Source organism: Anser cygnoides, chromosome 1, assembly GCF_040182565.1.
Source record: "Anser cygnoides isolate HZ-2024a breed goose chromosome 1, Taihu_goose_T2T_genome, whole genome shotgun sequence".
Classification (NCBI taxonomy): domain Eukaryota; kingdom Metazoa; phylum Chordata; class Aves; order Anseriformes; family Anatidae; genus Anser; species Anser cygnoides.
The window spans coordinates 102579767-102596476 of NC_089873.1; the positions used below are offsets into that span (position 1 = coordinate 102579767).

Consider the following 16710-nt stretch of genomic DNA (forward strand, 5'->3'; position numbering starts at 1 on the left):
GGTTGGGGTGTGGCCGCGGGCGGGGCCGCAGTGAGCCGCTGTCATGGCGGAGCTGAGCGAGGCGCTGCTCTCGGTGCTGCCGTCCATCCGCGTGCCCAAGGCCGGCGACCGGGTCCACAAGGACGAGTGCGCCTTCTCCTTCGACACGCCGGTAAGCGCCCCCCGCGGCCGGCCCCCGCCGCTCGCCGGGCTCCCCTCCGCTCCGTCCCGCTCCCGGCCCACCCGGGCGGCGGGGGGGGTGCCGCCCGCGCGGGGCGCCACGGGACTTGTGGTCCCGCCGCGGGCGGGGCGCCGCGCGGCCGGGCGGCAAGCGGGGCGGCGCGGGACTACGACACCCAGCGTGCCCCGCGGCGAGCCCCTCCCGGCCGAGGCATGCCGGGAGCTGTAGTCCCCGGGCGGCGGCGGGCGTGGGCAGCCCGGCGGGTCCGGGCCCGGCCCCCGTCAGCGGGGAGCGGGCCGGGGTCGGGCCGGGCCGGGCCGGGGCCGCGCTCCCCCGGCGGGCTGGCGGCGTGCCGGGGCGCGGCGGGCGGGCGGCGAGCCGGTGCTGTGTCATTAAGATGGCAGTGGGCCCCGCGCCGGCCGTCCCCACCCCGCCGGCATCCCTGCCCCTCCCTCCGGCCGGGACCGGGGGCTCCGGGGCGTTACCGAGCGAATAACCAGCAGCGCTCCCGGGGGTGGCCGTCCCGACGTGCCTCGCCGCCTCCCCGCAGTTCCTCGGCTCTTCTGCCTTCCAGGAGTCGGATGGCGGCTTGTACATCTGCATGAACACCTTCCTGGGCTTCGGGAAGCAGTACGTGGAGAAGCACTACCAGAAAACGGGCCAGAAGGTCTACCTGCACCTCAAAAGAACACGTAAACCGGTAAAAAAAAAAAAAAAAAAAAAAAAAATAAAGTAAAAGTGGGGCGGCGGTACTGGAAAATAAAGTCAAACTTGTCTTGAAATTAAGACGTGGGATACGTCTCTGTCTTCAATCAGATATAACCAACACGTATAATCATTATCTTTTCCTGGTGAGCTGGGATTCACCGGGTCTTCAGCCCTACTTCTGTTGAATTGTTGCGTGGATTGCCCGAGCAATTTCTGCCTGGCCTCTTTCCGTCTTCACAGTAGCTTAACGTCAGTCCTTAAGGCTTGCCACAGCATGCCCGGCCCCCTAACTCTATATCCCTGTTTCTTTTCGATGAAATAGAAGGAAGAAGATGCTAATTCCAGTGCTGGGGACCCCCCAAGGAAAAAACCGACTCGCTTGGCTATTGGTAAGAAAGCGCTTGTGTGCCGTGTATTTCTTGTCCTTTCGGACCAGTCCTTTGGAGCTGTCTGGCCTCGTAGCAAGCCTCTTTTCCCTTTCCCCTTCTAGGCTGCTCGAAGCTAGCATCCCCAACTGAATTCAAACTTAATGCCTTCTAGTACGTCTTAGGTGGGCAGCTACTGCAGAACAGTTGTTGAGATTTTGCCCTGTGTTCAAAAATGCATCGTGTTTTCTGTAGATAAACGTGTTTTGCCTTCTCTCGTAACTCTGTGTGCCTGACTCAGCTGGGGTGTGCACATCAGCCGCGTGGGGCTGTTGTTTAATACGCATGTATCCAGTGTGGGTCAGAAGTGAGTTTGAAAATAATGTGCAAGCTCGAAAAAAATAAGTTTGAAGTTTCTGATAGAAAAGGTATTTTTTAAACTTCTCAAAATTTGAACTAGTGTTATTTGTATAGAAAGGGAAGAAATTACTGGCAAATGCTGTATTAACGTTTTTGGCTAGATAGTTCTTTGAAATACAAGGTTGGTACTGGAGGAAACAGATGAGGACTTTAAATACTAAAAGCAAGTCCCTTTTTGGAAGGACGGTGCTGATGTTCCATTACTCTTTTGCACCAGCTGAAAAAGCTGTCACGGGAATCAGCGAAGATGCTTCTTGTTTGGGGCAGTCTCGGCTGGTAATTTCTGAACCGTTACGGAGATCTATAAAGCAGAGGACAGGAACGTTCTTAGCAGTAACAGGTTCCTGGCCTGGTGGAGACTGACCACTAGAGGGAAATCCAGAACCTGTACCACGTCAGTCTTGCTTCTTGCTCACTTTTTCCCTAGCCGTGCCTTGCGTAGCAGCAGCCTGGTGGACTTCAGCAGTCTGTTTCACTTTCTTTAGAGTTCAGGATTTGTGTGATATGCAGAAGGATTGTGTGTTGCTTTACTCGATGAAGTGATGACAGGAGATCTCTCTGGGATGTGCTGAAGAGGCGCAGAAATGGATTATTTGCATGTGTTGTTGTGTTATGCCGGTGATTTTTCAGGTATTCCTAAAGTCATTCAGGCTTGCAGCATCTGCATCCAAGCGTGGCAGTTTGTGCATAGTCTAAACATTATAGATAGGGAGAGTTGCAAGAGAAATTGTTTTTTGATTTTTTTTATATCGTTTTGCAAGAGTTTTTTGTTGTTGTTTTGTTTTTTGTTTGTTCGTTTTGTTTTATTGTGAGTACCTACGTAAATCAGAGACTGTGCCCTCCATTGCGAATGTAACTTTTTGGTGACTCTTGACAACTGGCAAATAAGCTGTTGTGTATAGAACCTCCATTTTTGTTGCAATCTCTGGAAAGCACGGCTAGGTGGGCAAGAGAAAATACCAGCACTGTGCCTTTCCTAAGACTTTTTCTGTAATTCTGCGTATTCTGCTCCCAAGAGAACTCCTGGTTCTCCTTGTCTGAGGTCAGGGCGTTGAACTGTCCTTTCTGGAAGAGACAAGAAGCAGAGCCAGGCTCCTTAAGGATGCTGATAGGCTAGACCTTGATGCGGGGTTAGAAGGTGATCTCTTTGTGCGTGTCTCCGTTCATCATCTTGGGTGTACTGTGAAGGATGAACAGGTCTTTTTTTTCTGGTTGTAGGCAGGGTCTGGAGTTTCCTTCTAAGCATCTGTAAAAACAGCTGGTAAAAGCAAGCCCATTGTCACTAGGCTTCTATTTGCTTCTGTAAAATCCACACCTATGGCAGCAATTTTAGGATCCAGACACGGAAGACAGGTTGTGGATCACTGATCTAGCGTTTTGCCTTAGTCATGGTGCCTTACTTCACGTAAGCCATGGGCAAAGGAGCCTTGCAAGCTATTTGGTTCTACCCGTTACCACAACGTTTTTTCTTCCTGTAGGTGTAGAAGGTGGATTTGACATCACAGAGGAAAAGTTTGAATATGATGAAGATGTAAAAATAGTTATTTTACCAGAGCATTTGGATATTCCCCGTGATGGGCTGGAGGGACTCCCTGACATGGTCAGAGACAGGGTACGTTTGGGTGAAGGGCTGTGTTTTCTGTCGGTGGGGAGGAAACGCACCACTACGGTGAAAGAACTGCTGCCCTGTAAAAGTGATCCTGCGGAGCTGCTGTGAAGTCTCAGTCTGGAGTAAGCAGGATTACTCAACACTTTTATAAAGCACTTAAGCAGTGCTTTATAGTGCAGAGTCCTGGTCTATGGCGAGGCTCCTGAACACTGCCTTTCTGCAACTGACATGTAGGTCTGAGCCTAAACGTAGAGTTCTGTGGCACTGGAAGCTTCTTTTTTTGCGCCCTTCACTTTTTTTTCCCCCCACTATTCTAATTCTAGATTGCCAGTGCGGTGGAGGCCATCCTGACAGCAGATTCAGCCTCACGGAAGCAGGAGGTGCAGGCTTGGGATGGGGAGGTTCGACGTATTTCCAAACACGCTTTTTCCCTGCACCAGCTTCAGAATGATGTCCGCATCCCACCATGGTGAGCGTAGTACTGAAAGCAGCTGTACTGCTCTGTACCCCAGATCCACCCTGATCACCACCTTCTCCTGTCCTGGAACTGCAGCAGAAGATGGGATTTCTTTTGTGAGGCCTTGCCCTGTGTCTGAATGTGCCTCGTCATAGTAAATTCAGGGGAAGGGGCAAACTAAGGTATTTCAGGACATTCGGTGTTCTGAAGTAAAAGAGAAATGAGATCACAGAAACCTGTGCTTATGCTCTGGTATAAGTGGGTAGTAACGGAGAGGGCTTGGGAGGCAGAACCCAAAGGTTTTCACCCTAACAGCTCTTTTCCTCCGTTTCTTGTCAACAGTGGCTGGAAGTGCAGCAAGTGTGACATGAGGGAGAACCTGTGGCTGAACATGACCGATGGAGCCATCCTTTGTGGTCGGCGCTATTTCGATGGCAGTGGTGGCAACAATCACGCGGTCGAACATTACCGGGAAACTGGCTACCCACTGGCTGTGAAACTGGGAACAATTACTCCTGATGGGGCTGGTGAGAAGGGGGATCCAGTGAGGGTTATAGATGCCAGGCGCCACTCAGGCTGACTGTGGGCTCTGACAAGGCAAGTAAGGGAGGATTTCCAGGTACCAGGCTGGTGTTGCCTGTGTTATGACCGGGAAAGTTCAACTTTCCCACTCTGACCTGCTTCTTGTGGCAGGCAAAGAACCAGCAGATAAAACCTTGCCTTCCTCTTTCCCTCCCTTGTACTCTGAAGGATTTTAGAACAGTTTTCAGATTGCTTGGTGGGGTGGGATTTGCCTAAATTTATCAAAGGATTTTGTGTTGAAAACCTGAGTAGAGAGTAGCATAGTAACCCACTTTCCTTACTTCAGGCGTACGTGTAACTCTATATCTTGATCAATGAGAAAGTTGTTTGTCTTGTCACGTGTTTTGGAGGAATTTCAGTATTCACTCTGTTGGCTACTCTCCTGAAAAAAAAGAGAGAGGAAAATCCAACTGCTCACTCTGTCAAAACTCCCAGTTCTCTTCATCCAGAGTGAATTTTAGATCGCAGGCCGTAAGTCTTTCCTTTTCCTTTGTGTTCCTGCATAGACGTCTACTCCTACGATGAGGATGACATGGTGTTGGATCCCAACCTGGCAGAACACCTTGCTCACTTTGGGATTGACATGCTCAAGATGCAGAAGGTGAGGGGGAGTTCCTGTGTAGGCCCAGAGGGGGAGAGAAGCAAGTCTAAGATTTCATAGCTGGATCCCAGCTTTCTGTAGCCATGCAGAACCATTCCTGATGAGGAAACTCTTTTTTATCAGGTAGAGAGTTGACTGGTCTGCCTCTGTTCTTCCACTGCCTTTTTTGCCTTTCTTCCATGTCTCTGAGGTTTATTTCATTGTGGTTCTGTGTCAGTACTCTAGGCAGGAAGGTGCCCAGGCTCCTAGCTTTGCTCCCTATATTTAGTGTTGGTGTGTGATTTCCATGCCCCTTTTTAGAGGATAGTTCAAATTTCTCTCATGTTTCTTAGCATTCCTCCTTCCGTCCCAGATATTCAAATATTTTAAAAGAATTAATTTACATTCCTCCTCTTCTAATTTAATCAAACAGGATTAATTCAACCCTTTATGTTTCTCTACTGTATTGCCCTTTTCATACCTCAGATGTTCACTTGAGTCTTCATTGAGATTTTTTTCCTGTTCTTTCCCTCCACAGACAGACAAGACAATGACAGAACTGGAAATAGACATGAATCAACGCATTGGGGAGTGGGAGCTCATCCAGGAGTCTGGTGTGCAGCTCAAGCCCCTCTTTGGGCCTGGGTACACTGGTATCCGTAACCTGGGCAACAGTTGCTACCTCAATTCTGTGATGCAGGTGCTGTTCAGTATCCCAGACTTCCAGAGAAAGTAAGTGAGCTTAATCTCTTCTCGTTTCCACTGGCCTGGGATCCCCTGGGATCAGTACAGAAGTCTCCTAGAGCTGTGAGCTTCTGTTGCAGGAGTCAGACTCAGAACTGTGTCTTTACTAGATGAATCCGTGCGTCCTTCAAATTGCTCTGTTTTGTTTTGCAGGTATGTGGACAAGCTGGAGAAGATATTCCAAAGCGCACCGTCGGACCCCACACAGGACTTCAGCACACAAGTGTACGTAGACTTTTGGTGGGAGAAGGAAGGCCGAGGCTGCCTGGGTGCGTCTCCTCTGCTTTGCTGCAGGTTTCTCCCTCAAGCCTTGCCTCTTTGTTTCCACGTCCGTCCCCAGACACGCTGATCCTCAGCGATCAATAAGGATCTATGCCAAGAAAGTTCTGCTGATAGCCCTAGATGGGGAGAGCAGGGTTTACCTCAGTGCTCATGAGAGGCTCTTAAATGTAGTATGTGGAAAATGCAGTACCATCTGTTACCACGGGGGGATTTCTGGTAGGCATATTCAATCTGCGTAACAGCAAAAAAATTGCTTGCTTTCTGCAATGGAGGGACAAGAGCAAAGAAATACATAGATTTAGAAAAATTCTCCCTCAGTGGATAACTTACATATGCTTAAGGAGGCTTCCTGCAAGAGATCTTGTGCAGGCAATAGTAGGAGAATACACAGAAGAAGGAACACAGCATTTCAGAGGGTGCTTCATTTTAAATGCATGGATTCTCTCCTACATCTGCTCTAAAACAGCAAAGCAGTATGTGGAGGTTTGGGATGGAGGAGTGGAAGGTGGCATTTGTGGAAGAGAGTCCAGAGGTAAGGGAAGATCCTAAATTTGGACAGTCTGGGGTGAGGTGTTCGGTTAGGAGGGAATTGAGAAAGAGCCAGAAAGATTTTTTTCCTGGGCAAAGGGATGAATTGGTAGGGTTTGGTTCCAGACAAGTGGCAACCGTGATGGGGAAGAATTGGAGTGAGGTGGAATAAGAGGAGGGTCTGGGCGTAGGAGGAAATCAATTGAACGTTACTGTTGTCCGCTAAGTGCCTCATGCAGTTATTCTTAACCTTTCCCTCGGGAAAATGTGATCAGTCTGCTCACAGCAATGCTATTTCTGGCTCAGGCAATTTCAGTGTGCCCTGTTGTCTCCTGTGCAGCCTGTAAGATACACTGCTACTTTACCCATTGCAGGCTGCAGAATCGTGTGGCTGTTACACGGCTGCTGTAGGGCTCAGCACTGGCAGCCCTTCTGTGGGGAAAAGGAAGCTGTTCCTTTATCCCCATGGTGCAAACAATAGCTGAGTTTCATGCCCAGAAGTCCTACTAACTTTCCAGTGGGTGATGTCTCATGGAACCAGAGAGAGCAGACCAAGACAAGACAATCTTGGCCGGTGCAGCCGGGAAAGCTGATTTCTGTGACATGGACAGTCACGTCGGTGTTAAAGCTGGATGGGTTGTTGTGGCTCCTGGAGTGTGAGGGATCGAAGAATGCAGGTTGGTGCTAACAGTGACTTCATCATTCCAGAGCCAAACTGGGTCACGGGCTGCTGTCTGGGGAGTATTCAAAGCCGGTTTCTGCAGAAGGGGAACAGCAGCCTGACCAGAAGGTGAGACCTGGGTGCGGTACCCGCACGATGTGTGTGACGGGGAGGAGGGAGAACCATTTCTGAAGACATGTCGTGGGGCTTGTGCCAGGGCCCTGTCACTTGAAGAGCATGGCTAAGAGTAGAGTGTTGCGTGCCACGACATGTGCTTGGCAAATTATGACCGCCTTCCTCTTCCACCTTGTTCTCTGCAGGGTGTGCAAAATGGCATTGCTCCACGCATGTTTAAGTCCCTCATCGGAAAGGGACACCCAGAGTTTTCCACTAACCGACAGCAGGACGCCCAGGAGTTCTTTCTGCACTTCATCAACATGGTGGAGGTAACGGTCGAGTTTGTATCTCTAGTTTTGGAAAAGCCTGGCTTTGTCTTCCTGCTGGAAGAGGGGGGTGAGATATGGAGGCGAGAAGGTGGCATTTGGAGCAGAGAGAGGGAGAGGACACAGGGAAAAGGAGGCAGGTAGCACCTGTGGGAGAAGAAGGAGATGTTTAGCCAGATTTTCTGGGCTGATTCCCAAGAAATTCCTCCAAGCAATGGCATAGCTGGAGATGCAAATTGTTGTGTTTAGGAGCCAGAATGGTATTTGTTCCTGGGGTACAGAAAATGGCTTTAGTTTGCTGTCTTTTCCAGTGGACTGGATAAAGAAATGAATGCTCTTTAGCTGTGTCCTGCATGGAACTGCTGCTGCTGTAGATAATTATTCCTACCATTCCAATGTTACATCTACCCTTCTGACCTCTCCCTTGTTCAGAGGAACTGCCGCAGCTCGGAGAACCCCAATGAGGTCTTTCGTTTTCTGGTGGAGGAAAAGCTGAAGTGCCTGGCCACAGAAAAGGTGAAATATACGCAGCGTGTGGACTATATCATGCAGCTACCTGTGCCCATGGATGCTGCACTCAACAAAGGTCAGTAATGTGCTGAGGCCAGAATAGTAGCAAACATTATGGTCGGATATCGTACATTTCTTACAGAACTCCTTAAATGGGAAAGGGACTTCCTCAGGGTATTGCTTTGCCACTTCTGAAGCCAGATCCTTCACCTGCTTTTGTGGGATTGGGCTGATTTCTGCAGAGGTGGTATGACACAGTGACGGCCCTTCAGAGCCTTTCCCTCCTACACTTCAGGGTGGCCTATGATTTAACAGCAAAGTTGCAGAGCAGTGCTCACTAGGAGATGTTGCCAACTTTGTGCTGCGTTCTTTAGGACGTGTATTTGTAGGCCTATTCTGCCTCTGGGTGTAGCTTATACCAGTTATTTTGTTAGTACCTAGAGGTGGTCCTTGATTCCTGTGCCTTATTCTCTAGATGAACTACTGGAATACGAGGAGAAGAAGCGGCAGGCAGAGGAGGAGAAGCAGCCACTGCCTGAGCTGGTGCGAGCCAAGGTGCCTTTCAGCTCCTGCCTAGAGGCCTATGGAGCTCCAGAACAGGTGGATGATTTCTGGAGCACAGCCTTGCAGGCCAAGTCTGTGGCTCTCAAGTGAGTGTGCGTGTATGTGTGTGTATAACTAGCTAGGCTATGGCAAGCCGGCTACGTCTTTGGGAACTTCTTTGCATTGTTTGAGGAAGGAGCATTACCCAGGGTTTGCGGTCTTCCAAGTCCTGTATCCGTAGAACGCTGAAACAGAAGCGAACCAGTTCAGCAGTGCTGGAGTGTTTGCCCTGGAAGGTTTACAGTGGGCACAACAGCAGCGCTAGTGAAATGCTTACCAGCAGATTTCAGTTGCTGACGGGCTACGAAAACAGATTGATATTCCAGAAAATTGGCAGCTTTTATTCTTAGTTCAGAATTTAGCTTTAAAATCAGTACAGGGTGTGGCAGCACCAGCCCTGCGTGGTCTCCAAACTCTCTCTAAGGGAAGTTTTTAGCTGGTAAAGTTTGAGCAAAACACTGGGTATAGCGGACACCTGAGTTATTTTAAAGGATGCTAACTTCAATGCTAATAGCAGGGCTTAAAATACAGCTTTAATTTGCCTTGCTGTCAGCAGCACGTGCAGTAGTGCAAAAGTCTGACTTTACAGACTTAAGCAGCTTCCTTCTGTGATGCTACTGACTGTTCTTCTGCAATGAAAGAGTAGTCCTGAAAGAATCCAGTAAATCCATAGAATGGAATGTGTTTTTATAAGAAATATACTACTATTAAGCAATAGCTACTAAAAATGAACAGTCAGTAAAACTGTCACTTTGAAAAATAACATTGTTTTGCCTTTAAATAGTGAATTGTGTTCACAGGCTTTGTAAGAATTACATTCTTACAAATACCATTGCTTAAGTTAATTTTACAATGTTACAATTATTCCCTGATAATAAGTATCTGTTTCTCTTATGATTGTTTCTCCCTTCACAAACATTCTCCTCTGTTTCAGCTATACCTAACACCCTTTCCCTTAAATTGTCTAACTAAATAACATTTGATCAAATTCAGTCGTTGTTAGCTTAAAATTTGCTGCTTCCACTTCATATCTGAAGAAGCGCTCTTGCACTTGAAAGCTTGTCACTTTTTGCAGCTTTACCTGTCGGTCTAATAAAAGATGTTATTTCCACTGCGTTCCTTAAGGATTAGACTTTAATTATTTTAATTAATATTAAAATCTGAGGAAGCTTGTAAAATGCAGGGTTGAGAGATAGAGAACATACTATTTTTTCCTTATTCCCCAAGATTTTGTGAATGCTTCATTCCATCTCATTTGGTCAGAGCATCTGCTTTAGAAATTGCTTTGTGTTTGAGGAGCTGTAAGCTCATCATAGGAGAGCTGCACAGTTCTGTTTCTCTCTGCCTTTGGACAGGCCTCCACCCCACTCACTGATTTCTTGAACCAACTAGATGTCCTCAATCAGTGCTGACAAAGTGTAAAAACTAGCTGTGATGTTAATCTCTTTCAGAACAACACGGTTCGCCTCTTTCCCAGATTATTTGGTGATCCAGATCAAGAAATTCACTTTTGGTCTGGATTGGGTGCCCAAAAAGCTTGGTAAGAAGGACAAGAAGTACAGAGCACATAAGGTATTGGGTGTCACATATGGGTATTGTGGTTGGTACTGCAAAAAGGGAAGTAACTGTCCCAAAAGGAGGTTCAGACTAGCATGTTGTATCCCCAGCAGGGTAGACTTACCCTTCTAGATCTCCCAATGGAGTCTTTTGTTTCTGGCCTTATAGGCAGGCTGAGCAGCACTGTGTCTTGCAGATGTCTCCATTGAAATGCCAGAGGAGCTGGATATCTCTGCACTGCAGGGAACAGGGCTGCAAGATGGAGAGGAAGAAATGCCAGACATCGCGCCCCCACTGGTGACACCAGACGAGCCCAAAGGTAGCCTGGGGTTCTATGGCAACGAGGACGACGACTCCTTCTGCTCCCCTCACTTCTCCTCTCCGACATGTTAGTGATTCTCCTCCTCTTTTCCTGATGCCTGACTCGTTTCCTTGCTCTCCTTGTCTTGTCTCCAGTCCTAGCGGTTTCCACTTGCTCAGACTTTCCCTGTCCCTCTGTCAGCGAATGCCGGCTGCCTCCCTTGCATGCCTGTTATGCAAGGGAGTTTGTTCATTCCTGTACTGTGGAAGATTGGGATGTGGCATGTCTAGTGCATTAGAGGGGGCAGAGCTGAGGTTTATACAAGATTTAATTGGCAGAGGTATTCTGTTTTCACAAAACACAGCACAGGGTAGGGCTTGAAGGCTAGGGAAGAGCCTGTGCTGCTGAGTTCATGCGATGAATCCCCTTGTTCCCTGGAGTACCTGCGAGTGAGCCTGCACTTTTGAAGAAGAAAGTTTGCAAAGGATGAGGAGAGCAGAGCCAGAACTCGTGTGAAACAAAGCCAGGAAATGATGGCTTGGAGAACTGTATGGGGCGGCACAAAATGAAGCAGGCAGGACTTGGGTGGGAGTGGGTGGCTCTAATCTCTGTCTTCCCACAGCCCCCATGCTGGATGAGTCAGTGATCATACAGCTAGTGGAGATGGGCTTTCCCATGGACGCCTGCCGCAAAGCCGTGTATTACACGGGGAACAGTGGGGTCGAGGCTGCCATGAACTGGGTCATGTCACACATGGATGATCCAGGTATGAGACCTCGTGGCCACGTCAAAGCCTATGGCATCTGGGTCGTTGTACTTCCTGACCCACTTCAGCAGTGGAAATCTAAAGTAGTTTGAACCTCAGACTGCCTCCCTTTTGGAGGGAACAAAACGCTCTGTGTTCTGTTTTCTGCTGCAGACTTTGCTAACCCATTAGTTCTCCCGGGATCCAGTGGACCAGGGTCAACTATTGCTTGTCCAGACCCTCCTTCAGAAGACAGTGTGGCCACCATTGTCTCAATGGGCTTCTCCCGGGACCAGGCTATGAAAGCGCTTAGAGCAACGGTGAGAGTCACGGGTGACATCAGAGTGAAATGATGTTCTCAGGAACAGGCATCTGCAAGCTCACAGTCTTTGCCTTTGCCTTCCAGAACAACAGCCTGGAGCGTGCTGTGGATTGGATCTTTAGTCACATTGATGACCTCGATGCGGAAGCTGCTATGGATATCTCAGAGGGACGCTCAGCAGCAGACTCCATCTCTGAATCTGTCCCTGTTGGTCCTAAAGTGCGCGATGGGCCTGGAAGTGAGTTCCAAGCAGTAGGAATGTCGATTTTGGGATGCAAACTCAGCATGGCCTTATCCTCCCTAATTAATGCAGTAAATCCATAGGTTTTAGCAGCAGCCGCTCCCATAGACTGGGCTGGTTACTTAGGTGGTGGGAGCTGAACAGAACAGAAGGATGGCAAATGTAGGGCTGAAAGCCTTTAGGCCAGGCATTACCTAGAAGCTGGGAAGAGAGAGGCAAAGGAAGAGCCATCAAGTGAAAGATGGTGCTTCTTTCTCCCCATCTTATCTGGAGGCCTTTCTGATCCTCAGGCTTCTGTTTTAAAAGCAAGTTCCAGTCCATTTGCAGAATCGATCCCAGCGTTGCATGGCAGCTGGACACCACAGGGAGGTGGAATCCTCACCATTACCCGTCCAACATACCTGAGCCAAATAAACACTTCAAAGCGAGAAGGCTGAATGGAAGTTGCCATCTCCTATTTCCCTCCATGTTTGGCCTTGAGACCAAACTCTCACAGTCACACTTGGCAGTGTCCCATTTTTAAGACCCACGAGAGCTTCCTTCAGGTCTCACACATCAGGACTTCTCTAGAGAGAGGGTTTTTGAGGGTGTGAAGCCTTTCCTCTTTCTCTGATAACTCCTCTTTTCCCTCTTCCTGTCAAGAATATCAGCTGTTTGCCTTCATCAGCCACATGGGCACTTCGACTATGTGCGGCCACTACGTTTGTCACATCAAGAAAGATGGCAGGTAAGAGGGATTTTGACAGCATAAGGGGACTTTGTGGTAAAGCTTTATTTCAATCATTGTCCTGCGCTGTTTCTTCTGAAATCTTGGGGGGAAGCGAGCAGGGACTCGCATGGCATCTTTGCCACGCAACAGCATCCCTGAGCTCCCCCCTTCTGCCTGTTGCAGGTGGGTGATCTACAACGACCAGAAAGTCTGTGCTTCTGAGAAGCCCCCCAAGGATCTGGGCTACATCTACTTCTACCAGCGGATTCCCAGCTAGAACATCCTCTCGCTGCGTGCGGAGGGGGGAAAGCGGGCTGAAGGCAGAGGGGGGCAGCGGTGGGGGCGGTGAGGATAAGAGCAGGGTCCATCTCCTCTTACCCCACTCTTCCCTTCATGCTCTCCCCATGGAGACAAAGGCGGAAACGAGTTCCCTGACTGGGGGCCGGAGCCCCCGGGGACGTGAGTGAAGGGGGTTGGGAGGGAGGGGGGGTGGGAAAAATAATCAGTTTCTGTAGGAAATGCCCTCACTGTCCCCACCCTGTGACACACAGCCCTCGTGCTTTGCTGCTTGGTGGGACGACGCCACCTCCTCGCTGTCTGAAGGGGGAAAGGGGGAATTGTGTGTGCGTGCGGCTTGTACCGGGGGGGGGGGGTTCCTCCCGCCTGCCCTCCCTGACGGGGCGAGCAGCGCGGGAGGCAACCGGGGCCGCGAGTAGCGTGCCCTGCACATGCCAAAATACACGAGGGACGAAATAAAAGCCGAAATAACGCCCCGTTGCTTGCCGCCTCGCTCTGTGTGCGGTGTGGGGACGAGAGCCCCGCGGCGTGAGGGGACGCTGAGGGGCTCCCTGCCCCTCCCCCCCCCCCCCCCCCCCCAACGGCCTCGGCGCGCGCCGCCCTCAGCCCGCCGCGCCTCGGTGGGGGCGTGGCTTCGGGCAGGGGGCGTGGCTTCGGGCAGGGGGCGTGGCCTCGGCCGCCGCCGGGCTATAAAAGGGGCCGCCGCGGGCCGCGCGCCGCCACTGACCTTCGGCTGTGCACGGTGCTGGTTGCCGCCTGCCCGCTGCTCACCTCCCGCCATGGCGCCCAGGAAGTTCTTCGTGGGGGGCAACTGGAAGATGAACGGCGACAAGAAGAGCCTGGGCGAGCTGATCCACACGCTGAACGGCGCCAAGCTCTCGGCCGACACCGGTGAGGGCGCGGCCGCACGTCGCGCACGTACCGCGCGGCAGCCCCGGCACGGCCCGGCCCGGCTGCGGGAAATGTCAGAGGGCGGCGGGGGGGCCTAAATATAAACGTAAATATAACCGCGCTAAAAATACCGCGACACCGGATCCCGGGCGCTGAAGGGCAGCGCAGCCCCTCCGGTACCGCGGGCGGCGGGGGGGAGCCGGGCCCCGGCCTCCTGGGCGGGCTCGGGCTCGGGCCTCCTTCCCCGGCCTCCCCCGGGGCTCCCTCACGGCGCTGAGGCGGCCCCGTCCCCGCGGGCCTTTGGCCGCCCGTAGCCCCGTCCCCACCGCTATCGCTCCTGGAGGCGACCCCTGCCCCGCGAAGGGGCGCAGGGTGCAGCGTCTCAGCTGGGGTCGCTCAGGCTGTGCCACCAGACCGTGCTGCTTGCCCTGCCTCGATCCCGGCCCGGTTATAATCCCAGGTGTAACCCGATGCTGCCCTTTTCTCCCCCGGTTCAGCACAGCCTCCGCAGCGGGGCAGGATTCTTGCCCGGTTTCTTGGTTGGGCTGTTTCCAAGGGACCCTGCGTGAACCGGCTGAGGGGCCTGCCTCTCTGCCTGATCTCACCTATCTGGCTGCTGGAAAGGGTTTCCTCTGCTGTCGAGGCATCGGATAGCAGAGATATTCCTGCTTTCTGATGCTGCAGCAGGTCCCCCAAATGTCACGCATGCTGAGCCTTCCCGGCAGAGGGTAGGGAAGGAAATGATGACCTCTTAGGGCTGGTCTTCAGGCTCAGGGGTTGGGTGCGGTTTCTGCCCCAGTTCTTCTTGAAAGTGACCTTTTTCTCTGCCTTCCAGAGGTGGTTTGTGGAGCCCCTTCAATCTACCTTGACTTTGCCCGTCAGAAGCTTGATGCAAAGATAGGAGTCGCAGCACAGAACTGTTATAAGGTGCCAAAGGGTGCTTTCACAGGAGAGATTAGGTGAGCCCAAAGAGAAGTGCAAAGCCAGCGTGGCCCTGCAAAGTTTGTTGCCTCCAGAGATGTGAATTAATACTGTCATATCCTTTCTTCTCAGCCCAGCAATGATCAAAGATATTGGAGCTGCATGGGTGATTCTGGGTCACTCAGAGCGAAGGCATGTTTTTGGGGAGTCTGATGAGGTGAGAGACCATTGGATGGAGAGATGGTACAGATCAGATATGTCTGTGAAGGCTGGAGGGATGAGCAGTTTGTGGGAAAGACAGGAACAGGACTAGGTGTGACTGTCACTTGCCTTATTTCTCTTCCATTCCCAGTTGATTGGGCAGAAGGTGGCTCATGCTCTAGCTGAGGGCCTTGGTGTCATTGCCTGCATTGGAGAGAAGCTGGATGAGAGAGAAGCTGGCATAACAGAGAAAGTGGTTTTTGAACAGACCAAGGCTATTGCTGGTAAGGGAAGAAATTGTCCATTTCGCATGTGTCCGAAGGGAAAAATGCCCATTATGGCCTTAACTGCCTGTTCCTGGCCTTTCTGGAAGGCTTGCAGATACGTTGCTGTGAGTGTACACACAGTAATGGTCATGTTAATAAAAGTTCTGCATGTTCCAGAAAGCTTTCCAGGTCTACCCTTCCCACCATGAAGTACTGTGCTTGCTTACACCTTCTCCTTTCTCCCCAGATAACGTGAAGGACTGGAGTAAAGTGGTTCTTGCCTACGAGCCGGTTTGGGCTATTGGAACTGGTAAAACTGCAACCCCCCAACAGGTATGAGCAGGGGAGAGGTGGCTGACAAAATGGCTGACCGACCCTTCCTGTTCCAGAGATCCTGCCTGAAGATGGAACAAGACCATTCTGTCTATATGCAAAATGGTCCAGTCCTCAGTGGGACTCTTTCTGTTCCGTTGCAGGCTCAGGAAGTTCATGAGAAGCTGAGGGGGTGGCTCAAAAGCCATGTGTCTGATGCTGTTGCTCAATCAACTAGGATCATCTATGGAGGTAAATGAGTCTGAAGCCCCTTTCCAGCGCAGGAAGCACTTAGATTCTCTGCTTATTGCTGCAGTTGTACAGCACTGCTCTGCTAATGAGGAAATAGGAGATTGGCAGAGCATGAAGCAGTAACTGTTACAGCTTCAGGCTGCCTACATCTGTTAAAAATACTGTTCTCTGCTCATCTCTTAAAATACTGTTTCCTCCTTAGGTTCAGTCACTGGCAGCAACTGTAAGGAGCTGGCCTCTCAGCATGACGTGGATGGCTTTCTTGTTGGCGGAGCGTCTCTCAAGCCAGAGTTTGTGGATATTATCAACGCAAAACACTGAAGCGCAGCCAATAAGGAGCAGTCCCTTAACGGTTAAAAGCAAGAAACAGAAGCAAGAAGGGACCTTTCATTGCACATGTCTAAGTACAGAGGCCTCTTCTGAGGCTTTCCCCCCCAACCACGGTCATTGTTCTAGCTGTGCTGCTAACCCCCACCACCTTGTTGGAGTCCTGTTAGTGTGAGCCTGTCTCAGCAGTGTCTCAACAGTCTCTGAATTGGCAAAATCCTTGGTTTTCTGTTGAGCTTTTAGAGCTCACAGTCAACTTGGCCGTTGCCTCCCCCTTTGTCTGCAGTGCTACAGGTAGAGATGGCCACTAGTACTGGGGGAGGAAGAAGGATCCACCATGTTCTGCATCCTTCAGGCCCATCAGCAAGGGGCCTGGTAGCTTAGACCTTTGTGAGACACCTTACCTCACCTATGTCCCATATTGAACAATAAATGAAAGGGAAACTAAAAAAAAAAGTGTCTTGGATCTTATTTGGAAGTGATTAAGGACAAGGCGTGTACAGAACTAGCATACTCACTTCTGGTGAGCTCTCACTCCTGGCCTCTCTAGCTGGCTGCAAGAGAGTAACATGGCCTGGGTTTTCTGTCTTGTTTGTGGGTTGTTGTGGTTGGTGGTTTGGGTTTTCTTTGTTAAATTGCTCCAATAGGCATTGCACAGGTTCAACCTGTGCTTTGTCATTGTAGCTCTTGCTTAGAGCATGCCCCAAAGCACCTTT

The 16710-nt window shown here is 50.7% G+C and overlaps 3 protein-coding genes and 1 long non-coding RNA gene across 5 annotated transcripts in view; 2 read left to right on the top strand and 2 right to left on the bottom strand.

The window, feature by feature from the left end:
- Nucleotides 1–16710, bottom strand: part of PHB2 (prohibitin 2) — a 167319-nt gene that overhangs the window by 72632 nt on the left and 77977 nt on the right. The window lies entirely within an intron of this gene.
- On the top strand, nucleotides 13–13300 carry USP5 (ubiquitin specific peptidase 5). Of its 2 annotated transcripts, none has more exons than XM_067004705.1 (20): nucleotides 13–151; nucleotides 735–860; nucleotides 1191–1257; nucleotides 3132–3265; nucleotides 3586–3731; nucleotides 4062–4246; nucleotides 4808–4902; nucleotides 5420–5613; nucleotides 5779–5850; nucleotides 7144–7225; nucleotides 7417–7542; nucleotides 7972–8125; nucleotides 8525–8699; nucleotides 10104–10192; nucleotides 10406–10597; nucleotides 11133–11276; nucleotides 11430–11575; nucleotides 11662–11815; nucleotides 12461–12545; nucleotides 12711–13300. In XM_067004705.1, exons 1-20 carry the CDS (start codon nucleotides 44–46, stop codon nucleotides 12802–12804), a joined length of 2568 nt encoding a protein of 855 aa, XP_066860806.1. In that variant the 5' UTR covers nucleotides 13–43; the 3' UTR covers nucleotides 12805–13300. The 2 variants fall into 2 exon arrangements, with proteins under 2 accessions (XP_066860806.1, XP_066860808.1); XM_067004707.1 differs by having other exon boundaries at nucleotides 10406–10528.
- On the bottom strand, nucleotides 9400–10455 carry LOC136791834 (uncharacterized). Its single transcript, XR_010834681.1, has 2 exons — nucleotides 10334–10455; nucleotides 9400–9733 (listed from the first exon to the last, which is right to left on the bottom strand). It is a non-coding gene; the product is annotated as an uncharacterized lncRNA (long non-coding RNA).
- On the top strand, nucleotides 13495–16450 carry TPI1 (triosephosphate isomerase 1). The gene is made up of 7 exons (XM_048051577.2): nucleotides 13495–13715; nucleotides 14551–14674; nucleotides 14769–14853; nucleotides 14989–15121; nucleotides 15351–15436; nucleotides 15580–15667; nucleotides 15870–16450. The coding sequence occupies exons 1-7, from the start codon at nucleotides 13604–13606 to the stop codon at nucleotides 15986–15988; spliced, it is 747 nt and encodes a 248-aa protein (XP_047907534.1). The 5' UTR covers nucleotides 13495–13603; the 3' UTR covers nucleotides 15989–16450.

Coding starts and splice junctions, on each gene's coding strand:
- USP5 (XM_067004705.1), top strand. CDS start 44: ATGGCGGAGCTGAGCGAGGCGCTGCTCTCGGTGCTGCCGTCCATCCGC. Junction 8,700..10,103: donor GCCAAGTCTGTGGCTCTCAA/GTGAGTGTGCGT, acceptor AATCTCTTTCAG/AACAACACGGTTCGCCTCTT. Junction 11,576..11,661: donor TGAAAGCGCTTAGAGCAACG/GTGAGAGTCACG, acceptor TTTGCCTTCCAG/AACAACAGCCTGGAGCGTGC.
- TPI1 (XM_048051577.2), top strand. CDS start 13,604: ATGGCGCCCAGGAAGTTCTTCGTGGGGGGCAACTGGAAGATGAACGGC. Junction 15,122..15,350: donor ACAGACCAAGGCTATTGCTG/GTAAGGGAAGAA, acceptor CTTTCTCCCCAG/ATAACGTGAAGGACTGGAGT. Junction 15,668..15,869: donor AACTAGGATCATCTATGGAG/GTAAATGAGTCT, acceptor TTTCCTCCTTAG/GTTCAGTCACTGGCAGCAAC.